General features: G+C 42.3%; 1 protein-coding gene across 1 annotated transcript in view; it reads right to left on the minus strand.

The window, feature by feature from the left end:
* Positions 1-588: 588 nt before the first annotated feature.
* Positions 589-25,892, minus strand: part of LOC137546687 (peroxisome proliferator-activated receptor delta-like) — a 66,656-nt gene continuing 41,352 nt past the window's right edge. The window contains exons 3-6 of the mRNA XM_068269435.1: positions 18,025-18,163; positions 14,342-14,538; positions 13,702-14,152; positions 589-11,182 (exon numbers count right to left, since the gene is read on the minus strand). Coding sequence (XP_068125536.1) covers positions 10,935-11,182; positions 13,702-14,152; positions 14,342-14,538; positions 18,025-18,163 — 1,035 coding nt within the window. The 3' untranslated portion in view covers positions 589-10,934. The remainder of the gene's footprint in view (positions 11,183-13,701; positions 14,153-14,341; positions 14,539-18,024; positions 18,164-25,892) is intronic.

Raw genomic sequence — 25,892 nt, forward strand, 5'->3', positions numbered from 1 at the left:
ACACACAGATGCTGTACAGACACAAAAGATCAGTATCTGCAAAAGATCCGTTCCTGCCAAAGATCCGTTCCTGCAAATTGCAATGATAGTCTATGAGATCTGCAGATCATCATACACACATGAATTAACTGACATTCATCTGCAGATCAGATCCACCAGGATGGATTTTCAGATCTGCGGATGATTGCTTGATCTGCAGATGAATGTCAGTTAAATCATGTGTGTATGATGATCTGCAGATCTCATAGACTATCATTGCAATTTGCAGGAATGGATTTTTGGCAGGAACAGATCTTTTGCAGATACTGATCTTTTGTGTCTGTACAGCATCGGTGTGTGCAGCATCTTGCAAAGATTTTTTTCTGATGGGGAGTTCAGCTCCATAGAAAAGACTGTGAAGGTATGGCTCTCATACTACATGGAATGGGGTAGAATTGGTCTGTGATCTTTCATTTTCAAAAGACTATGGTCTGATGTGTGTATGTGGCCTAAACCCCACCAATCTCTTCCATGCTGAACAAAAATTGATCACTGTGTGCAAGGCAATTAATGGCCAAATGGATCTAAAGAAAATCAATGACAACCCAGAACATTAGTAAATTTATTTTGAATATTAAATACTTAAAATACATGTTAAGATTGGTAAAATGAAATCTTATATACAATAAAATATAAATCTATATCAAAAATAAGTTGTTAGTAAAATACAAATCATATGCCGATAATACATGTTACATTTTTAATTTTGAAAATTGTGATTTGATAAGGTATGAAATTGCACTATTATTCCAAGATCGTGTGAGTTCAGAGAGTTCACCAGTCATTAGAGAGGAAACAAAGTACACCGGTCTTTAGAGAGCTATGAAGGAATTTTGTCCTTGTTAAAAAATGCAAGTTTACTCATTTTAAGGCTTGGTCCACAATGGTGCGATGCAGTGCTCCATAACAGCCGCTTTGTAAGGCCTCTTTTCATTGAATGGCTGAACTGCTTGTTTGTTGAGCAGTTCATCTGCCAGGCTGCTAGCCACAAGCGCAGAATGGCAGCATTCAGTAACGCCGCGCATCATATTTGACTCGTGGCAGCGAAAACACGTCTCATGTCACGTCTAAGCACAGCAACCACCATGCTCAGATGCAAATACGAGGAGAGGGCGCTTGTCCACTGCGGAAGCAGGAAATTTGGGGCACAAGCGGCTAATGGAAAGTTTGGGTGCCGTTATTACCACTAATACAAATATTGTCTACTGGGCACCTAAAGCAGAAATATGGGTGCCCGATAAATTTATCAGGCACCTAGCCGCCCAGCTAAATTTTTTATTTATTAAAATGTATTGTTTTTAAATTTATCGTTATGAAATGTTGTTTTTATTTTCATTATCTACGGCAGGGGTAGGAATGGGATGCTTAAGGTTAGGCTTCAGTAAGGAGGTGTTTTTAGGTTAGGTGTCAGGAAGGTGGGCTTTAAGGTTAAACATTAAGGGGTGGGGGTTAGGTGTCAGGAAAATGGGTTCTAAGGTTAGCCGCCCAAAATTTCCTTGCGCCTCTTTTTCGTGTATGCTCCACCGCCTGTGCAGAGCACCTGGCTAGTGGACATAAGCAACTGACAGGCGATGAATTCACCGCCTTCAGCTGCCCATCTGAAAGAGGTTTATTGGAACAAGTATGTAGACCAAGACCATCAAATAGGGCCCTTTTCCACCAGCGCGTTTGCGCTGGCTGAATCGCAAAAACGCAAACCGCTAGCGATTTTACAATCGCTACGGTTTGCTTTTTAACATAGGAATCGCGGTAGGTCATTTCCACTACCGCGATTCGTTTTTGTCAGGAACGCGAACGCGCGGCGGAGCGATATTTGCCGCGATTTTGCTATGCAGTGCATAGCATAGCAAAATCGCGGCGGCAAACGTCGGGGAATCGGCGGTAATTGCGATTCAGCAATCGCTAGCGTTCAGCGTGAACGCTAGCGATTGCTAGTGGAAAAGGGCCCTTCGGGATCAATGATGAGATGTAGGTTCATGCAATTTTAAGCAGATTTATACAGCTTGAAAATGGACCAATAAAATGTTGCCTTAGGTTTGTTTTAAATAAATATATATATCACTAGCATAAAAATTGCATCAACTTGGAATTATTTGCATCTAATTAACCATCCCTGCAAACAAAGGAATGTCAAAACTAGAGACTAGGGATGATCAATGAGATGCAAATATTTACGAGCTCATGCAGATTTGTGACCAATCAATTCCCAACCAGGAAATAAACTTGAAAATATTTGCATCTCATTGATTATCCCAACTAGAGACTATCCGAGAGGTGCAAATAATTCCTAATTGCATGCAACTTTGAATTGGACCAATCAGGACTTATTAGCATCTCTCGGACTTAGGGCTCTGCGTTGCGCGTCACTCCTGGGAGTGGAGCTTATGATTGCATTCGCGGGCACAATCACCCTGAGATACAGGCAACCATGTGCTGCGATTCAGTGGTGAATTGCAGCACATGTATGGAAACAGCATACAGTGCAGTCTATGCACTGTCTGCTGTCCCTGCAATTGCATTTCCATAAATGCGGCTTAAAGCGTGCTATATGGAAATGAGCCCACACTAAACTCTAAGGCCTAGTGCACACCAGAGCGGTTCGGCTGCGGTTTGCGATCCGCTTGCGGGTGCGGATCCGCTAGGGTAATGTATTTCAATGGGCTGGTGCACACCAGAGCGGGAGGCGTTTTGCAGAAACGCATACTCCCGGGCTGCTGCAGATTTTGGATTGCGGATGCGTTTCTGCCTCAATGTTAAGTATAGGAAAAACGCAAACCGCTCTGAAAAACGGCACCACTACTACACCAAAATCGCTTCACAAAACCGCAAAATGCTAGCTGAAACGCTACAGAAAAATAAGAAAAAGCGTTTCAAAATCTGCTAGCATTTTGCGGATCTGCTAGCGGTTTTTGGTGTGCACCAGGCCTCAGTTACTTACAATTCATATTATAGGTGCATCTCATTGAATATCTCTAGTCAGAATGCCTTATCTGTATACTTACTTCAGGTCAGTATTACAGCCAGTACACTAGAAATGTTTAGAAAAACAGAACTTCCCTAGCTCTCTGACTGGTGTATACATTCATTTGCATACATGATCCATAGTGTTTATAGTAATGGTCAATAAGATGCAAATAATTCTGAGTTGATGTGGGATTATGCAAATTTAGTATCCAAATTATGAATCTTGAAAATAGATTAATTAAGTTCCACCTTGGCAGGACTCAACTCATCCATTATCAAGCTGCAAGAATTTGCATAATTCTGCATTAAGAATTATTTGCATCTCATGAATCATACCAATGTGTCCAGAACATGTTCTCAGGGCCGGAGCTACCATAGGAAAAAATGGGCAATTGCCCCAGGGCCCCAGAGCCTTTAGGGTCCCCCAAGTTGTCTCTCCCCATCTTAACTGTTGCTCCCCAGGGACTCTGCAGAGTCTGTTAAGTTAGGAAGTGATTGGGGGAGGGTCAGCAGCCAGCTCAGTGGCTCAGTAGGGAAATTTGGCTGCAACAAAGGGCCTCTAATGACACTTTTTGGCTCGGGGGGTGTCTGTTGGGGGGCCCCCAGGCTAATTTTGCCCTAGGGCCCAATTATTTCTTGAGCCGGCCCTGCATGTTCTAATGCTTATTCGCATTAAAAGCTTCCACCTAAGTACTTGTCATTACTAAGGACCTTCCTCCTCTTTGAAAAAGTACATTAAAGTGGAATTTAACGTATACTTAACTGTGCTTAAAATACCTTAAACTTTTGTTCTAAACAATAATTCAGCATACTTGTACTACAGGATAAACTCCATATTCAGCGTTTACTAATGTTATAATCAGTTCACGACAGATGCTAATGACTTTCAATGGTTATTTTACACCTGGAGATGCAGCTGGAGCAGTAATAAGGCCTGGAACCAATAGCAGTGCTTTTATAAGCATTAGTGATTTGAAAAGCTGTTGCTAATGTAATGCTATCTGTCTTATCCCGTTTGAGGGATTTCATAAAAATCCCCATAGCATTGCAATCACAAGTGCTTAGAACAGCGCTGCCACTTGGTCCCAGGCCTAAGGCTTCTTTCACACTGTGTCTGCTGTGTCGCGTTGCAACAGACAATATCATCAAAACACGATGTAATGAAATTCCTATGCGGCTATTCCATTGACTGCGCTATGTGGCGTTGCATCAGGATACTGTACAACATGCAGTATGTTTAAAGTGGCAGTGAGGCATACATTTATTGTACTGTATGGGTGAACCGCAATGATATCGCACAATGCAACTTTTGAGGTTTGTTACAATGCGATCTTATTGCAACACAACGTGCACTGCGAAAGGAGCCTAAAAGCATGTCATGTGAGCAGAGATCAGCACAGATTTTGTCAGGATCTCAAAAGTATAGGTACTCTACTGCTTTAGGGTAGGAACACACTAGGCAGAATCACATATGCATTTTCCACTATATGCTATGGAAAAGGCATATGTGGTTCTGCCTATTGGGTTCCTACCCTTAAAAGTAATCTGTCAGCATACCCATCTGAAATCATGCAGTTTCTGTGTAACATATGTATCAGATTTATACAACTAATGTAACAATGAATTCAATTGCACTGGTCGGCGATGAGCCAGATGTAGGCATAAAATAACTAATTTGATAGAGATCCAAAGCTTGCCACACATTTTCCTAAAGTTTTGTCCTTAAAGTCCATCCTTAGCAGCATGTTGGGCAGAAACTTCCCCTTCTCTTGCATCAGCAGAGATTTGCACATTAGTAGAAGCTTCGGCTTCCAGGCATGAGCAAACTTGGCCCTCCAGCTGTTAAGGAACTACAAGTCCCACAATGCATTGCAGGAGTCTTACAGCCACAGTCATGACTCATAAAGGCAAATGCATTGTGGGACTTGTAGTTCCTTAACAGCTGGAGGGCCAAGTTTGCCCATGCCTGGTCTAGGCGCACACTAGGCAGTGCGGAAAACCATGCATTTTTATTTTTTGGTGCATTTTTGTTTGCGTTTTGTTTTTTGGTGCGTTTGCATTTTGCTTTTTTTTTCAATATTTTACCATTATCTATTTAAAATTTTAAAAATTTTTTTTTTTTTAAAGTGCATGGGTTTTTGAGAACTATGCAGAAAGTTGTGCGTTTTGAAAAACGCACATTGTAAAACGCGGATATGAGTTTTTATATGCGGCCCATAGACTTTCATTATGGGCAAAGACGCTAGCGATTCTGCCTAGTGTGCCACTAACCTCACAATGATCAGTTCCCATAGAAGAATTTCCCCTGCTAGAAGAATGCATGGAGAAATACATGATTGGTTTAACATGTGAGCAGTCTGTAATTCTCTGATTGGCAGGTCAGGATCACATGGTCATATCTCACTTTTTCTCCCTATGTAGGCTAATTAAGACCAACCAATTACAGAAGCACATTCAGTCACCTGATAAAATGGTCCTGTGATTTTCCATGAATTCCGCTTGCAGGAGAAATTATTCTAGGACTACTCCTCTGTAATCAATATTATAAATATATTTTTTAATTTGCAAATCTAATTCCATTTTGTTGTTTTTTTTTTTTTTAATAATAAATGTGGATGGTCAATGAAATGCTAATAATTCAGAGTTTATGTACATTTTATGCAAATGTAAGCACCTCGGAAACTGACCAGTCAAATGCACCAGCTGCATGCTTTTGACTGATTTATTCACAAGCTATAAAATTTGCATCAGCCTGGAATTATGAGTATTTCAGTCACCATCCCTAGAGGTAAAATTAGTATTCAGTCTAATTTACATGCTAATTGTAAGCTAAATTCAGGTACTGGAAATTGGCCTGAAATAATGTTTTTGAGGCTGAACTGCTTATCCTCCTGGATGCTGGTTACAATTGCCTTTCATCTGCAATTACATGCAGCCAAACAACAGCTTTTGGTAACACAGCGTGTCACATTTCACACAAAGTGGCATTCCAAAACGGCCCAAAAACATCTCATGTCGCGTCTGAGGATGGGCCACTTCTTGGGAGGTGGGCTGCCTGTCCATCACCAGTGCTGAGAGCTTGTACAGGACACTATCACGAAAATCATGACATATAAAACGCATGTAAACACATACAATTAAGGAGTGTTTCTTCCACAGTAAAAGTAAAATGAGCCATAAATTACTTTCCTCTAATGTCACTTACAGTAGGAAGTAGAAATTGACAGATTTTGGACTAGCCCATCTCCTCATGGGGGATTCTCAGGGGTTTTTTGCCAAAAAAAGTGCAGCAAGCAGGGTGGCTGGTCAGCATCTTTGTATATATTCTTTTCAGGAAGTGTTTTTATGAGGATTCCAGGCCATGCAGAGAATCCACCATGAAGAGATGGACTAGTTTAAAACCTGTCGCTTCTGTCAGAACTCACTACTCACTACTACCTACTGTAAGTATCAGCATAGGAGAAAAGTAATTAATGGCTCATTTTACTTTGTAAGTGTTTACATGTATTTTAAAATGTACAATTTTTTGCAATAGTGGTCCTTTAATCACGCGCCCAGCCGGTGAACAGGAGCAGCTGACAGGTGGTGAATTCAATGCCTTCAGCTGCTCATAGACAGACCCAGGCATAAAATTAAATTACAATTGAAACCTCCACTTACCATATACATAGGTGTAGCTTTTGGTATAATCTTAAAGAAGAAAGTGGTGCAAGCACAATTCAGTAATGCAGTAGCTAAATGTATCAACATACACATTTTGAATACTATGAACATATGAACAGAAGCACTCATACTACATGGAGATGGTAATTGTTCAATCATTGGCCAACCAAAATTGGATGTGTGTATGCACCCTGAGGCTCCTTTCACACTATGTCATTTGTGTTCTGTTGTAATGCAAAATAACATTTCAAAATTAAACGATGACATTTCTATGGTACATTCCCATCAGGTGCGTTAAGGTGGGACCTGTCAAAGTAACGCATAGCATGCGGTGCGTTTACCAGGCAATACATTTTCATGTATTACTGTCTGTCCTGCTTTAAAGTAAATGTGCCCAGAGAAAATTACTACTGCCATACATAAGACATGGTCCCTTCTGCTTGGCCACAAGGAGGTGTCCTCCCCGCTGCTCCAGTCTGAACCTGCCATAATCATACTGCAGAACAAACATATATATGCCAAAAATAAACATTTGTACAAGAAACACACATACACATAAAAGTAAGGTAAGTGCTATAAATAGACCCTGCCTAATGTAAACAGTAGCTATTGCAGTGAAAGCAGCTGGCTCAAGTGAAAGCTTGAAAGAAATTAAGAGATGGGAGTAGCAGAATCTGTAAGGCCCAAATGTGGAACTCACAGTAATACAAACAGTTTTGGTTGCTGCTGTACTCTCAGGGACTCTGGAAGACCTCTGTGCTTGAGTCTTCCATGTGTGCAAATTTGCCACTGTTATTACTGTACATTGAGGTCTACTTTGTATTACCATTGAAGTAAGGCATATTGCATGGTGTATAAGAACAGTACTAAAAAGCTCTCACTCCCAGAGTACTCAACATATAAGAGACAACGCCTGTCAAACGCTATGTAAAAATGAAATAAGTTTTGCATGGACTGACCCATTAATGACTACAGTATATGACTCTCACCATAGTACTGTATTTTTTTTGGCAGCATATTGGAAAAAGAGTATAGAGTTTAAAGAACATTAAGTCAGTATCCATCGTCAGGTTTATCACAACATTGCATGAAGAAATGATGACTGTAAACCACAGGAACAAACCAGCTTCAGCCTTGAAAGATTGTAGGTGATTAGTCCTATGGATCACTACACTTTGAATATTTTGCTTTATCTTGTGAAATACATGTTCTGGTTTATTAAAGAGTGGTGCTTAATAGTCATGAGAACCCAGCTAACCAAGAGTCTGAAACATACACTTGTCTATAGGATCCAGAGTTACCTCTATGTAACACATTTGTTGGTGGAAAAAGTAAGTGCATTTCTAAGATTATTAATTTTAGATGTAGGGGATATTAAAATAAGGTGTTAATCAGCTGCATGTTTGGGATCCTCTACGAGAGTCATTACCATCTAATGCTACGTACACACATGCGACAACGATCGTTCGTTGAGGACGACGAACAAACTTTTAATTGACGAAAGAACGACCGAAGTAAAGTTAGTTCTAAAAAGTGTGTAACGATCACATCGTTAGAACGAACGTTACACCACGTAAAAGCACTTAATGCGCCTGCGCATAAAATTGTAAAGTTCCTTGGAGAAAAAGTGAAATACGCATGTCCAGCCTGGTACGAACGATCGTTTCCAACGATGTACCACTTTTGCTAACGATCGTCGGTGGTAAAAATCCGCCAAGACAGAACTTTGTTTTGTAGCAATTTGCCTCGTTCGTCGTTTGCCTTAATAGTCGTTGGTTCGTTTTTTGTAACGATCGTCGTTGGTAAAGATCGGGGAACGATCGTTACAAACGACTATAGTCGCATGTGTGTACGCACCTTTAGTCTGATGTTCAGGACACAGGTTTGTGGAAGAGAGTCATGGTTTAAAGGAAAGGTCTGAGGGTAAAAAAAAGAAATCTACTTACCCAGAGCGTCCTCCAGCCCCTGGCAGCCAATCTGTCCCTCGCTGTAGCTCCCATGTCACCTCGCCAGGTCCGCATCTTCTGTACCTGCGTGAGCACGCGGCTTTGCTCACGTGGCCTGGAGTGGTCCGTGCAGAACGCTTGAGGTGCGGCCGCATGCTCGCGCAGGCGCAGAAGATGCCGGCTTGGCAAGGTTGGCATCTGCAATGAAGGAGACCCCGGACCTGTGCCTGATTGGCTGGCATGAACTTGAGGAAGGCCCAGGTAAGTAGATCCTTTTTTTTTTTTTTTTTATCTTTGGATGTTTCCTTTAAGCATGAGTGGGAGAATTCAATGGAATTTTTAGAAACCACTATTGATGTTCACCAGACTGAAGGTTAGGAGATGAGACTCCACCAGTTCACTGCCAGGCAACATCCCTAGTAGTAGATGTAAGATAGATTCCACCAAGAGCAAGATACATTTCAAAGAACCTCAAGCAGCCGGAGTTCTTTCCTGCATTTATTATCAGATTTTCTGAGTCCGCCATGCAGAAAACAGTGATGTGAATAGCAGGGTTGCAATGAGGAAGCCAAAAACAGCATTGCTTCCTGTCAGGAGTTGGATAAGTTAGAAGGCTATTTAAATGCTACTCTGTAGACAGATGAGAGGAATACAGAACATTTTCATCTTGAATAAATACCAATATGTTTGGTGAATAGAAAATAAAGGATTTCAGGATAAAAGCTCTATCCTATCTATAAATATTGTACTGCCAATTTGATGGTATGGGCCTGACTCTGGATCAGGAGGGCTTGCCATAAATATGAAGCAATTAATTTGACTAGCAAAGTTTGCAGTTACTAGCAAATCTATATGTGAAATTAAGGTAAAGTGCAAATGGGTCATGCAGCAAGACAACAACCTAAAGACACTAATCATCCTACCTAGGAATGGCTAAATTTAAAGAAAATTAATCATTTGGAATGGCTGAGTCAAATTCACGACCTTAGCCTATAGAAATGTTGTAGAAAGACACGAAACTGACGCTTTACGTGAGGAAGCCGAACGACATCACTATACTAAAACTATTCTGTAGGCAGAAATAGGCTAAATCACACCCAGTGAAATGTGTAGCTCTGATTAATCATTAGCAGAAACATTCTTGCTGTCATTATTGTCTAAGGGGTGGTGTAGCAAATACTGAAAGGAATGGTTCACATATTTTTGCCACAGGAAAATAAGCAACTTTGCCTCATTTATTCACTAACTACATAACCATTAACCAAGCATAATGCTTTGGACTCTCATTTTCTAGTTTTGGGGCAGAAATACTGAAAATTAAAATTGATTCCAAAACTATTAAGCACCACTGTAAATATGTGCAAATGGTTTAAGTGCAAAGCACAATAACCTACAGCAAATAATAAGAATGACTCTACTGCAGAACAGAGAAATGCCATCCTTTTGCAATTTTCTTTCTTGAGGAACAACACCACATAAGATGGGGTTTAATCCACTGCTGGACATTCCCTCTTGTTAGGGTACCTAGATCTCTTGCCAACCATGGTATGTACAAGACAGGCTGTCATACTAGTTTCCAGTTGAGCTACTTGTGTCACTAGCCTCACTATTTTATATACTTCCATGGAGAATCCACTGGAGTATAATACATATATATATATTTATTCACCCTGAGTCTGGTTGTGGATTCTCCATAGAAACACAAGTGACCTCTTACCGGGGACAATGGCAGCTCAACTGAAAGCCTGAACTTTGCCTGTCTTATAAATTATATATGTGGCAATGGAGACCTCAAGATGCTATTTACTCAACCCAAACCTTATGCTGGATACACACCATGAGTTTCCGCGTCGCACGCGGCCGTCGATACGCGTCGATTTGATTATTTCAGAACATTTCTGAACGAATTTCGATGATTTTTAGGTCGAATGCCATGTAAAGTATGGCAAATCGACCTAACGATCCATCGAAGCTTGAATCGGACATGTTGGAAATAATCGAATCGACGCGTATCGACGGCCGTATCGAACGCGGAAACGCATGGTGTGTATCCAGCATAAGACTTACATTTTGGTGGAGTTACTCTTCAAACAAAAACTTTTCTGTAACAGGCCAAACTTACTACATTTCAGAGTGACATTGATCTTTGTGCATAGAGGAGAAATGTAAGAAAGCTTACAACATATTTAAGTGCTACTTTGATTCAGCAAAAAGGATATCATTTCAAATGTAAATTAACATAAATCAATCTGTTAAGTGACACAAATAGTCTGCTTATATTGCAAATGTCATGGAATCAGATACTACAATGTGTGCAAAATATCAATACATGTCTTTGTAGATCTCCTGCAGGAGAGGATGTAGTGACGCGCTGGACTCAGTACGTTTGATGCTGTGGACAAGCTCTGCATGCTCTGTCACCAGTTGCCGTAGATCTGCCATTTTATGAAGGAGTTTTGGGAAGAGGAAAGGTGCATCTGGGTGAGATGTCTGTAGATGACTCCTGAGAGCACTTAGAATTTTCTCCTGGATGTTTTCTACTTGGGAAGGGTTCATGAGGCCTGGGCGGTCTAGGTGGAAAAGAAAAGGTCATATTTAATAAGTACTACAGAAAAAGAAAAGAGAAAATGGAATAAACATACAAAACATTTAAACAAATGCAAGATCTGTGAACAAAGAAGAAAGATGAAAAGAAAATTAAATGAGTAAATCTAGGCAAATCTAAAATTACATATACCCAAAAGATGTCTTTGCTTGTCTGCCATTTCTTTTAGTTAGAAGGCATTATCACTTTGATAGTACCTTACCCTCACATTACCAAAGCATACAGACACTATTCAGTATGGTTCAGTCACTGAATACAGTAATTTTTAGCTGGACTGGGTGACAATTTTGTGTTTGTATCCTTGCCAACAGATGGGACATTTATTATTGTTCATTCGCTTGATCAAACAGATCACATGTTTTTCCATGAGTTCTGCTACACACTAGGGAATCTAATATACAGGATCTTCTCAAAAAAATTAGCATATTGTGATAAAGTTCATTATTTTTTGTAATGTACTGATAAACATTAGACTTTCATATATTTTAGATTCATTACACACAACTGAAGTAGTTCAAGCCTTTTATTGTTTTCTTATTGATGATTTTGGCATATAGCTCGTGAAACCCAAAAGTCCTATCTCAAAAAATTAGCATATTTCAACCGACCAATAAAAGAAAAGTGTTTTTAAAACAAAAAAAGTCAGCCTTCAAATAATTATGTTCAGTTATGCACTCAATACTTGGTCGGGAATCCTTTTGCAGAAATGACTGCTTCAATGCGGCGTGGCATGTAGGCAATCAGCCTGTGGCACTGCTCAGGTGTTATGGAGGCCCAGGATGCTTCGATAGCGGCCTTAAGCTAAATCCAGAGTGTTGGGTCTTGCGTCTCTCAACTTTCTCTTCACAATATCCCACAGATTCTCTATGGGGTTCAGGTCAGGAGAGTTGGCAGGCCAATTGAGCACAGTAATACCATGGTCAGTAAACCATTTACCAGTGGTTTTGGCACTGTGAGCAGGTGCCATGTCGTGCTGAAAAATGAAATCTTCATCTCCATAAAGTTTTTCAGCAGATGGAAGCATGAACCCACTTTTGAACCAGAAACGGGCAGAAGCGCCTGACCTGGGCTACAGAGAAGCAGCACTGGACTGTTGCTCAGTGGTCCAAAGTACTTTTTTCGGATGAAAGCAACTTTTACATGTCATTCGGAAATCAAGGTGCCAGAGTCTGGAGGAAGACTGGGGAGAAGGAAATGCCAAAATGCCTGAAGTCCAGTGTCAAGTACCCACAGTCAGTGATGGTCTGGGGTGCCATGTCAGCTGCTGGTGTTGGTCCACTGTGTTTTATCAAGGGCAGGGTCAATGCAGCTAGCTGTCAGGAGATTTTGGAGCACTTCATGCTTCTACCTGCTGAAAAGCTTTATGGAGATGAAGATTTCATTTTTCAGCACAACCTGGCACCTGTTCACAGTGCCAAAACCACTGGTAAATGGTTTACTGACCATGGTATTACTGTGCTCAATTGGCCTGCCAACTCTCCTGACCTGAACCCCATAGAGAATCTGTGGGATATTGTGAAGAGAAAGTTGAGAAACGCAAGACCCAACACTCTGGATGAGCTTAAGGCCGCTATCGAAGCATCCTGGGCCTCCATAACACCTGAGCAGTGCCACAGGCTGTTTGCCTCCATGCCACGCCGCATTGAAGCAGTCATTTCTGCAAAAGGATTCCCGACCAAGTATTGAGTGCATAACTGAACATAATTATTTGAAGGGTGACTTCTTTTATTGGTCGGATGAAATATGCTAATTTTTTGAGATAGGAAATTTGGGTTTTCATGAGCTGTATGCCAAAATCATCAATATTAAAACAATAAAAGGCTTGAACTACTTCAGTTGTGTGTATTTGAATCTAAAATATATGAAAGTCTAATGTTTATCAGTGCATTACAAAAAATAATGAACTTTATCACAATATGCTAATTTTTTGAGAAGATCCTGTACACCTGTTCCTACATCACTACTTCCACACATGGAAAAGACAAGGGGATGAATTCTGCAATAGCTACACCCCAACAACTCAAAGTGTCTGGTAACCAGATGAGTGAGAACTGTAACTGTTATGCATGAACCAGTCTGACAAGACCAAGTCACTTAGATCAGGCAATTTATCGTTTATGTAGTGCCAGCCTTGGGACTATGTTATGGTGTACATTTTTGCATGGGAATACAACAAACTAATTAATGACCTGAATTTTAAACATGTGAACACAATGAAAGGCATATCTGGGACATGGCTCATGCTACATTCACAAATGCACTCCGAATGCAGTATGCAGCACTTTCTGTTGTTACAGCTGCCTATGAGTCATAAAAATCTTTATAAAGTTTTGGTGTCAAACCATGATAAGTATTACAGATGTTTCCATGTCCACTTTTCACTACATGTGTACATGTGTTCTTTTCATAAATATGAGGAAAAGAGATGAGATAGGAAGAGAAATGATACAGCATGACAGAATCCAATATTGGAAATGATCTAACCACCACAGAGGATAATAGCAGCTACAAAGAGAGCCAGATCACTGTCGTTGAGTTCCAGTGCATTGAACTTGGAGGCAAAGTGAAACTTGGGCTCCATGATGTGGCAGAACGGAAGACGAAGACTCCGGAGAAATTCACGGGTAACGAAGCCACGGCCTGCGGCTACCAGTAGCCCATCTTTGTTCATAAGTGAGGCTATCATGCAAAATATTGCTTCATGGACCCCATATTTAAGTAGTGTGACCTGATCATTGAGGTAGAGAGCACTGAAGCCTGGGACACTTTTTGCAAAGTCAGTAAGGGCACGAACAGTCTCAACTGAAGTACACTGGCAGCGATAAAATACATGGACTCCAATTTCTGTACCAGGAGGGTCCAGCATTGGCAACTGTTCCCATACTACTCCACGTTCAGCCTGCCACAGGCTGTCCATGTCGTGTATCACAAACGGCTGTAAAAAAACAAAAACAAAAAAATTTAAGACTCATGTTTCAGAATTGAAGCATTAGTAGAAGTTACTAGAGCAATTACACCAAGCAGAATATAAATATCAAGATGGAAAGTCATTCTTAGCAATATAAAAATAAATGACTCGTATTATGCCCAGTAGAGGAACATCAATCTTTCTTTTCATACTTACTGATATGCTACTTCTGCCAGTCAGAATGTCCCTCGCTCTTTTCTTTGTCATGGTAAACGTGTTCATGTAGGAAGAGTGGATTTGTTGGGAGAGAGCCAGCAGGTCAGATTCCTGGTTCTCTGATTTTCCTGCATCTTTCGCTGAGGTCTGTATGAGGCGTCGCTTCTCCGCTTCCGGCATTCGACCAAATCGAATTGCTGAAATAAATTAATGGAGTGTAAAATTTAAGTGGATATACATTTAAATCTTTTTGTAGAGTACAGTCATTAACAGGGTGGCCTGATGCATCCAGCTGTGACATCACAGCTTTATTTATAGCCAAAAAGGAATCCTCTATTGACACTACCCCTATGCTGATAAAAGCAAGGTCCCACGGGGACGATTCTGGGTCTAGTCTATTTATGAATGACCTAGTAGATGAAATAAAAAGTAATGTTGCCATTTTTGCACATGACACAAAAGTTCTCCATATTTATCCATACAGCTGTATGGGTAAGAAAATAGTAAATCCAATTCTGATGAAACTGTAAACTCATGCATCTTGGGTTTACCAATGGTTTAGCACACAATACACATTAAACAGATGGGGACATCAAAGTTGGAGAAGGACTTAGAAGTACTGGTTGCCAATAGGTTATTTAATCATATTCAATGACAAGTAGCAGCAGCTAAAGCAAATAATATTTGGAGATGCATAAAACGCAAAATAAAAACATGGCATGCAAGCATACTGCTGATCTTGGCACTTCTGGGCACTACATTACAGGAAGTACATTATAGTTTTGGAACCATTACAAAAGCAAGCCACAACATTGATCCAAGAGATGGAGGGTCTCACCAGGTAAGTAAGATAAACTATCCTTAATCAGCCAGGAAAAAAACACCTTATAGAGGTGATCTGATTAACAAGTATAAATACACCAGAGGAAAATATAAAAGCTTGGCAGATGAGTTTTTTTGTCCCTAGGCTTGTACCCAGTACAAGGGCACATAGTTTGGTCCGAAAAAAAGACATCTGTCCATCAAGTTGAACCAGGAAAAAAACAAAAACCTAAAGAAAACTGTCCTGAGCCTTCAAATATCCCATTTGATCCAGAGAAAGGCAAAAAACCTTTACAGGCTTGGGCCGATTAGCCTTTAAAAGGAAAAATTATTTCCAAACTCCAGATGGCAGATAAATCCCGTGCAAATAAAAATAACACCTGTTAAAAAGAGTGCCAGATATAGCCGTTATTCAATTTATCATTTAAAAAATGGGGGCCCGGAAGTGCCGTAAAAATGTTTATACTACTGAAATTCTACTATTCCCCACTGTAACTTTAGTAAAATGAGCATCAGAAAAAAAGATAAAATATTGCTTAATTTACTGATACTCTGATACTTCATTCATATAGTAAAATATTTGTAATATCTGCTGATATTTTACTATGACCTAACCTCTCCCTACTCTGATACAGAACCCTCCTCTGGTGGGGCCTAACCTTAGCCCCCTGGCGATACCTTACCTTAACCCCCCCCTGTTGTGCACCTAATCTTACCCCCCTTCCCATGGGCAACTAACCTTAAGGAGGGACCTAACCTTACAGAGGGAATAGTATACTAATGCCTCAAAATATTATTTCCTGTTTTGTGCATCCAGTAATTGTATTTGCTTTAGCTACAGCTACTTGGCAATATACGGTTACTTAAAGGAAAACTTAAGTCAAATATAAAAAATGATTTTTACTCACCCGTGGCATCCCTCAGCCCCCCGAAGCTGGATGGTGCCCTCGCAGCCCCGCTCCGATCGTCCTGTCCCCACCGGTGGCTACTTCCGGGTTCGGCGACAGCCGCCGACAGGCTGGGAACGCGGCTGATTTTCCGCGTTCCCAGCCGCTATATCACCCTCTATGCTGCTATAGCGTATAACATATACGCTATAGCAGCATAGAGGGTGATTTAGCGGCTGGGAACGCGGAAAATCAGCCGCGTTCCCAGCCTGTCGGCGGCTGTCGCCGAACCTGGAAGTAGCCGCCGGCGTGGACAGGACGATTGGAGCGGGGCTGCGAGGGCACCATCCAGCTTCGCGGGGCTGAGGGATGCCCCAGGTGAGTAAAAATCATTTTTTATATTTGACTTAAATTTTCCTTTAACATGTTATCAACCAGCATTCCCAAGTCATTCTGCAAGTCTGATGCCCCCAGCTGTATGCCATTTACTTTTTTATGGTGCATGACTTTACATGTATCAACATTAAATTTCATCTGCCATATGTCTGTCCATATGACCATATTGTCAAAATCCTGTTGTAATATGTTATGATCCTGCTTAGTGTTGATAATTCTGCATCATTTTGCATCATCTGCGAAGATTGCTACATTACTCTGTATTCTGTCTACTAATTAATAAATAAGTCATTAATAAATAATTTAGTCAATTAGTCATTAATAAATAAATTGAAAAGAATTGGACTTAGCACTGACTCTTTGGTACCCCACTGCTAACAGTTTTCCATTTTACATATGATTTGACTATTACCATTGTTTGTCTTGTGGCACTTAACCAGTTCTCTATTCACATACACCTTTTTTCTCCTAGTCTCTATATCAGTTTCTGTACCAGGCTGCTGTGGGGAACAGTGTCAAAAGCATTTGCAAAGTCCAAGTATACTACATCTATTACTTTCCCCAGATCTAAATTAATTTGCCACTTCATAAAAGCTCCACATGTTTGTGATACAGGACCTGCCTTTAGTAAACCCATGCTGTTTTGTACAGCATCCCTTAGGATATCTTCAATCTTTATACACAACTGATGTTAAGCTTACAGGATTATGGTTCCATGGTTTTGATTTCTTTTCCCTCTTGAATAAGGGGGGGGGGGGGGGGGACATCAGCTGTAAGCTAGTCATAGGGAATTGAAAGAGAATCACAAAAAATAAGATAAAGTGGCTTATCAATAACTGAACTAAACTCATTTTAACACCAGCGGGTGGGTGCCATCTGTGCCAGGTGCCCATGTATTGATATTGCTTAAACATGCTTGCACACCTTACTGGGCTAGGCATTAAATGCTTAATGAGGTAGAGCCATATTATTAGAAAAATGCATCACCTTGATAAAGACAGATGCAAAGCATGCATTTACATTTTTGGCTTTAGCTTGGTCCTCCACAATCGAGCTCCTTGACTGATCTTGTAAAAGTCCTATAGTCTCTGTCTACTTTCTTTTCACATGCTTGTAAAAATGTGGGGGATTTAACTTTACATCACTAGCCACTTGTTCTTCCGCTTCCAGTTTCACAAGTCTGCTTCCCTTTTTGCAGTTTTTTGTTACATTACTTATAATTCTGAAGTGCCCTAATATCCTAGTCAGGAAATATTTTTCCCTTTTTTAAGGCTACTTGGCTCAAGCTTTGTAAAGGTTTTTTGCCTTCCTTTGGATCAGGATAGTGCTGATCCAATTTTTCTGGTGGAAAGTAATGGGTGGATACTTTTTTTTCCCCAAAACAAACCTAAGTAACTATGCAACAGTCCCCTTTAATTTGACAGCAGAACATCAACATCACAGTACGTATAGTAAGTAGCAACAATTCGCTGCATCGTAAAGCTCTGTGTCACTTTTACCTATTCTGTACGTGTGTGATTATGTTTTGAAAAATATTATTTTTTTGGGCCATAGGGCTCCTATGATGCAATTGCTTACCATTATGAGACATGCCAAGGTTTAGACATTTGTTAAAACGGCAGTATTGACATTTGTTTCGATTCTTCTTTTGTATTTTGCAGTTGCGATCGCAAAATTCATACTTAAGCCTCATCCGCAGTGTTCGGCGAAAGAAACCCTAGGAAATTGAGAAAATAAATATTTTAGGAAGCTACAAAATATCTAACTGTAACCTGCAGTAGAATTATAGCTAAAATAAAATGACTGATTGCAACTGTTATGTATCAAATATACTGCAATTTCCAGAAAAGCCACTAGATGGCTCTGTGTTCCTGACAGCTTTGTTATATCATGTTTTTATTATTATTATTATTATTAAGTATTTATACTGCAGCTCTGTACTAAGTATACAGCAGGGGTCTCAAACTCACGGCCCGCGGGCCATTTGTGGCCCTGTGGAAAGAATTTTATAATTAATATGTTAATCCTTATGTAAATCCTGTATATTCTCATGTGGCTATAAGGACCACATGCACAAGATTAGATTATTGTGTTAGAGTGACACTTTAAGTAAAAGGATTATTGTTAACCAGAGAATTATCACGATATCACATATATGTTATGTATTCTTCCTCTGAACTATTCACTGTGCGCAGTCTCATGTTTTTTCCACAGCACCTCCCCTCCCCCCTCAGTGTCATTCTGTGCCAGGCCCTGAGGCAGGATGTTGGGAAGGGCAGTCTAAACTAGTTTTCTGAAGGTGGATATGACTTTGAGAGGAATGAACCAAGGAACTGATGTCAGAATATTTCTCTTTCCTGTTGACTTTCTATTCATTTATGAAGGACACAGAGGAGGACCGGACCCACCCAAAAGAAGAAACTGGACATTGCTCATTGGACTCATGGGATTACAGACTGTTTGGAGGGAGGAATATATTAGCATGTTAACTGGGGTATAAAGATCGACAGGTGGAGGAAGTCTCCACCCTTTTGTGACTAGCCGGGCTGCAGCTAGCCTGTTTCTCCTTTAATAAATGCTGGTATATAAAAGGGTCCTCAGCTGAGTGAATAAAGATTTCATTTTCATTGGCACGAAATGGAGGAGTCTCATTGAGTAAGTTTATTTGCTTTTACATCTGGTCTTCATCGAACCGGAAAACCTATAGTCACAGAGAGGTGAGTCCTAGGAGCGCGTTTGCGACTGGCGAATCTGATAAAAAAGCTGGTGAAAGTCCACCGGGACTACGTTTCCTTCAAAAACAGGTGGCCAAACGCAACTAGAGCTCACGTCTTTGTGACGTACGGTTTATTTCGAACCGGGAGACTTCTTCAGCCAAGGTCGGTGAAATCGCCTGCTTAGGATTCTAAAACAAACTTCTCGGGTGTCCTGAAAGCTTCTTAAATTGTAAGTACTACCTTTTATTTCTGTAACTTCTCATACACAGGGCTGCGCTTAGAGTCTAAGTATTGATGTGTTGTTATATTGTTTTGTATGACACAATCTGTGGTCAGTTTCCTAAGCTACTGTGTGCCTCAGCGGAATTGTAAGTTCTCGTAATAGAACACAGCCGCGTAACAGGCAGTAATATCGGAGTGGATCTAGATCACAGGTTGTTTCTGTACTTCAGTCAGTATTAGCCCACACAGAGGTTCATCACGTTGAGTGTTGTCCAGGTCTCAGCTGCAGCCCTCGAGGTGCCTCAGCAGGAACGTTTCCATCTTAGTGCAGGCACTCTGCCTCAGCGGGAATTGTAAGATCTTTGCGCTGTAAATGCAGGAATTGTTACATCTTTGTGCATAGAAGGCAGTATATTCCGGGAGGGGACCACGGGACATTGTAAATCCAACAATAAGTGAGTGAACAGGATTGAAACAGCAGGAATTGTTACATCATAGTGCTGTATATAGATCAATGGGGCAAGGTACAGGCAAAATTAAAGCTACTGATGATGAATATGTCATGCGCAGGAGGAACAAAAACTGGGTAACATATTGTAGCCTGTGGAGGAGTAAATTTGGTTTTTCGGGACACCTTCACCCTGAGGGGTGCAAGAAACTCGTTTCTCAAATTAAATGTGAAGCGCAAGGTGACAGGAAGCTAGAAGGTCGGTTTGGTTTAGCAGAAGCTAAAATATGGCTAGAAGAGGCGCATAAGAGGCAGAAACAGGTGAATACGTATTGGTTAGGGAAAAAGAACAAAGACCTGGAAGTGGTAACATGCACTCCACGCCAAGACCCTCAGATCCCTCCCCCAGTCCAGGGCCAAGCCGTACCAGTCTTAGACCAGGCTGCGGCCCTCCCACATGACGCAGATGGGGCCCCACAGGGAGGTGGAACCAAACAGGAGGAGGAAGGAGGGGCCATGGGAGGTGTGGAGGTAGGAATAGATAGAGGGGGAGTGCTGACGAGGGCCACCAAAAAGAAGATAGAGGGGGAGGCAGGGGTGCACGTTTCACAAATGTATCCACCACTACCCCCACCATATGTGCACCTGCGGGCTACAGCCCCTGCCTGTGAGGCAACTACTATGCCCATGATTCAGATGCCAAACCCTGCGGGAGGTGAGGCTGTGAGGGTTTATAGGCCGTGGACAGATAACGATGTGAAGGAAGCTCTACAGGGCATACCCTCACATCGTGAAGACATAGATACATGCATAAGGGATATGAAAAACCTCCGTATCAGCTATGGCCTAGACGGGTTGGAATGTGAGAGGGTCCTAAGAGGGAAGTTCCAAACAGACTGGCACATGGTAGCTGGTACCTGGAACCCTTTTGATGCAGGGGATCCAACAAAAGATCCACCTGTTCCCCCTAAACCCCTGGTCTGGGACAGTGCTGATCTGATTCAAAGATATGATGCTGTACTTGACAGGGCTAAGGAGAAGTATAAGACGTCACCAGATTGGGGCCAGATTTTCATCATCACCCAAAGAGATGGGGAGGGAGTGGATGAATTAGTAGCAAGGGTGGTGGAGGTTTTCAACAGACATAGTGGCATAGCTCCCCCTGCTGACCGAACGGTAGATTCCCCATACGAACAACAACTTAAGATTGCTGTACACAGAGCTTTGAAAGAAGATGTGGGCAAGTTTGTGACAAAGCACATGGTTAATCATAGAACTTGCAGACTGACTGATTTCCTAGAATATGCCCGGCATGCTGAGCGTGTTATTAAAGAAAAGGGAAAGAAAGGGAAGAAAGCTGCAGCATATGTTTTCGATTACAGTGATGATGAGAATGGTTGCTATGTGAATGACAGTGGGCGTCCACCCCGCCCACGATGGCGCAAAAATAAGGATTATGAAAGTCGCAGAGAACGAGGGGAATGCTTTGAATGTGGAAAGAGGGGTCATCTGGCCAGACAGTGTCCCGAGAGACACCGAGGTCCACAATGACTAAGCGTGGGTGAAGGTACTGAGGTTGTAGAGATTAACTATGCAGATCGCTACAAGCCTGAGATTACCCTATTGGTGGCAGGTGTGAAAGTTAGATTTTTGGTGGATACAGGAGCTTGCAGATCTGTGCTGATGGCTGAAAGTGGTGTGAAGTGGAAACAGCAAGGATCAGTCCTTGCTAGGAATGCTGGAGGTGGGGCATCCTGGGAACCAGTTAGTGACCCAATAGTAGTGGAAGATCCCTGTACAAAAAAGAGGGTAGAATGTCAGTTCATTGTCTCAAAAGCCTGTCCAATTAACTTGTGTGGCAGGGACCTGATAGGTGACCTAGGCATCACCATAGCTCCTGGGGAGGATTCCCTTAGAGTGATAAGGGGGGGGCTCCATAGCCAAAGAGAGTTACATCTGGTATGGATTAATGTTGGATCAGTCCGCACACCAATGGGTTAAAATACAACTGGAAAGGTTTCCTGGAAAGGGGGACTGTACTACCAAGCCCCATGTAACTACCCACTTCCTCAACACATGTGTTCCAGACATTGAATATGAGGAAGAATATCCCCTGGGAAGGAGGGCGAAAGTGAAAGTGACACGTGTGTATGCAGACAGCAAAGGGAATGTTGTGTGTGCGTGTGCAGTACCAGGATACACCAAGAACTCCCCTTTTAACTACATGGGAGATGAAATGTACAGGTTGAATGAGGTGGTGCCCCATGTGCCTTTGAGAAAACCGCAGTGGGGTGCATGGAAACGGTGTGGTGAGCTTGTGACTAAATGGGAAGGCATGAAGAAGGAAGAACTGGAGATAGAGGGTGTAAGGTGGATGGATGTTGATCATGTTTTTACTGGTGAACTGACCAGGTATCAGGAGGCCCCTCCCAATTCTGCCTGACGGTTACTAACAGAACAGGACATCTTAACCGATGTCCCAATTCAGCTGTGGGCCAAGTCAAAAACTGATGTAGGCCTGATCAGAACAGCAGACCCCGTGGTCATTACGCCAAAAGGAAATTACAGACCTTACCAGAGACAGTATCCTTTGAAACCGGAGGCAGAGGCGGGCATTGCCCCTACCATACAGGGACTATTTGAGCAGGGGGTAATCAGGGAAGAAAAAGACTCTCCATGTAATACTCCTTTGTTCCCGGTACGCAAGAATGATGGGACCTACCGCATGGTCCAGGACCTGCAAGCTGTAAATGCTGCCATCATCCCCAGAGCGCCGGTGGTCCCAGACCCCAGCACCCTTCTTAACTCAATACCACCAGATGTGCAGTTTTTTACGATTGTAGATCTTGCTAATGCGTTTTTTTCTGTAAAATTGCATAAGGATAGTCAATTTTGGTTTGCTTTTACCTTCCGAAACAAAAGGTACACGTACACAAGGTTGCCGCAGGGTTTCTGCGAGAGTCCAGCAATTTATTCAACTGAAATTGCACGCTCCCTGGAACCCTTCCCTGTCCCACCTGGGTGTGTTCTCCTGACCTATGTAGATGACCTTTTGATAGCAGCCCCTGACAAGCCCCTGTGTCTGAAGGTGTCCCTTGACCTACTTAAGTTCCTAGCACAAGAAGGTCACAAGGCCTCAAAAGCCAAACTACAGTTCTGCCAGCAGGAGGTTAAATACCTTGGTCACATTCTGACTCCAGGGGGCAAGTCCCTAGACCATGACAGAATTACTGCAATCACTGCCATACCCCCACCTGTCACAAAGAAAGACATGATGACATTTTTGGGTACCCTGAACTACTGCAGAGCCTGGATAGTTGACTGTTCCATCATTACACGTCCATTGTATGATGCTATACATTCACAACCAATGGGTATGCTAGACAAGATACAGTGGGATGACAAGCTGATGGAAAGCTTCCAAAAATGCAAAGACAGACTTAAAGACCCCTTAGTCTTGGCCTATCCCGACTACAACAAGCCATTTCATCTCATGACAGATTGCAGAGAGGGATGCATGACAGCAGTTCTCTGCCAGGAGTGGGGTGACAAAATGAGGCCTCTGGCCTACTACTCAGCACCATTAGACTCAGTCACCAAAGCACTGCCACATTGTGTCCAAGCCGTCATAGCAGCAGCCAAAGCTGTGGACAGCACAGCAGGTATTGTTTTGTATCACAAACTAACAGTGAAAGTGCCACATGCTGTTCATGCCCTGCTCCTGCAGGAAAAGATGGTCTTGCTAACACCTGCTCGTCACCTGTATTGCACAGCCACTTTGCTTGGACAACCCCACATCACTGTTCAACGCTGTACCACCCTGAACCCTGCCACTTTACTACCCTTGCCATCTGACAACCAGTCTCCACATGACTGTATTGAAAATTCCCATCGTAGTTTTCTTCCCCGTCCAGACCTCCAGAGTGAGCCCCTAGAGGGGAGCAAAGTAGTCTTTGTGGACGGCTCTGCAAGCAGAGGAGAGAATGGAGAAAACCTAGTGGGTTATGCAGTAGTGACGCTGGAATCAACCGTGGATGCCGGTAAGCTCCCTTCCACGTTTTCAGCTCAAGCTGCGGAACTTTATGCTCTTACTAGAGCCTGTTTGCTGCACAAAGATCAATCCCTCACTGTCTACACTGACAGCCAGTATGCTTTTTCAACCGTGCATACATTTGCAGCTCAGTGGCACCAGCGGGGTATGGTTACAGCGGCAGGGAAGCCTGTCCGTCACAAAGAGTTGCTTCTCCAACTAATAGAAGCTATCCAAGCACCCTCAAAGTTGGCTATCTGCAAATGTGCTGCCCATAGAAATGATGACTCCCCTGTCACTCGTGGCAATAACCTGGCAGACAAAGCAGCTAAATTAGCCGCAGTTACACCCCCTGCTGACTTGCATTCCAAAGAACCTGAGTCTTTGCAGTCCACAGACCTGTTGAGTTTCCAAAAACAAGTCCCCCAACAGGAGATAGATAAGTGGCTTAAAGCAGGTGCCACTCAGTCTTCCACAGGCTTGTGGATGGTTGATGATAAACCTTGTATACCAAGGATTTTGTTCAGACTGCTTGCAATTGTGACACACGGGGTTTCACATGTGTCAACAGGAGGGATGGTGGCTATCCTTGAACAAAGATACCATGCCCCAGGTATACAATCCTTCCTTAAAAGTTTCTGTGCCCAGTGCACGATTTGTGCCCAGAACAACACGGCCAAAGGCTTAAAGCCAGTGAAAGGACACACCCCATCAGGTACATACCCTTTTCACACCATTGCACTAGACTACATTGAGCTGACACCTTCTGAAGGGAAGAAATATGCCCTGGTCATACTGGACATATTCTCTGGGTGGGTGGAGGTGTTCCCCACCAACAAAGCAGATGCATTAACAGTTGCCAAGGCCCTCACTAGAGATGTAGTACCAAGATGGGGGATCCCAGAGAAGATGATTAGCGACAATGGCAGCCACTTTGTAAATGAGGTTATATCCCACCTGACTACCTCATTGTGTATAGATGTCAGAAACCATTGTGCATACCATCCCCAGTCAGCAGGAAGTGTGGAAAGAGTTAATGGGACAATTAAGAATAAACTCAGTAAAGCCATCAAGGAAACAGGGAGAGGTTGGGCCTGGTGTTTGCCAGCAGTACTACTGAGCATCAGAATAACACCAGGAAGAAAGAGACTGTCACCTTATGAGATATTGTTTGGCAGACAGTACAGACTTCCTGACTTTGACACCCAAGAACAACCCCTAGAAGACTGTGAACTTGCTGACTTTCTGAAGTACACTTGCAGACAAAGACAGAGGGCCAGGTATCCGGGCCCAATACCCAAAGGGGAGGTGGAAGAGGGACAGGAACTGAATCCTGGAGATTGGGTGTGGGTAAAGGTGGTAAAGAGGAAGTGCTGGTCCTCTCCAAGGTGGGAGGGCCCCTACCAAGTCTTGATAAGCACACTAACCGCTGTCAGAATAGCGGAAAGAGCAACATGGGTACATCTGAGCCATTGTAAGAGGGCGCACATGGGCCTTCCGGTCTAGATTAATTGAAGATCCAGAGCCACAACTTGCTACAAACACTCACATGAAAACTTCGGTGGTTTTGAAATAAAAAGAAACTTTTTTTTTTTAGTACCTCGGTCATGACAAGTGTTTAGATTTCCTTCTAAAAACAGTAGCCAGATCCAATCTGTTCTTGATAGTTAGCACCACGGGGTAAAGAGGGGCGGAAATTTGAGATCGTGAGGCGACGGGAACATTTGCTTGAGCCTCAGTGCGACCACGATCTCAAAGGCTGTGGGAAGATATTAGAGGATTCTTCCTAAGGCACAGGTGTAGTTCTTTATCTTGAACCATGGTGAAAGAGGAGATAAAAGGGGGGGAACAGATACGGGAAAGGCTACATGGAGGAATTACTTTTCTTGAACCAGGTTGGGTCAAAACTATAGTATTTTAAAGAAAGAAGAAGAGCCCTGGAATGACAACGACAGATACTGACAATAACATCACAGACCCTAGAAGTGACTTGTTTAAGAATAATAAATCTATTGACTGATTAACTGAC

The sequence above is a fragment of the Hyperolius riggenbachi genome, chromosome 2 (assembly GCF_040937935.1).
Source record: "Hyperolius riggenbachi isolate aHypRig1 chromosome 2, aHypRig1.pri, whole genome shotgun sequence".
NCBI classification, from domain to species: Eukaryota; Metazoa; Chordata; class Amphibia; order Anura; family Hyperoliidae; genus Hyperolius; species Hyperolius riggenbachi.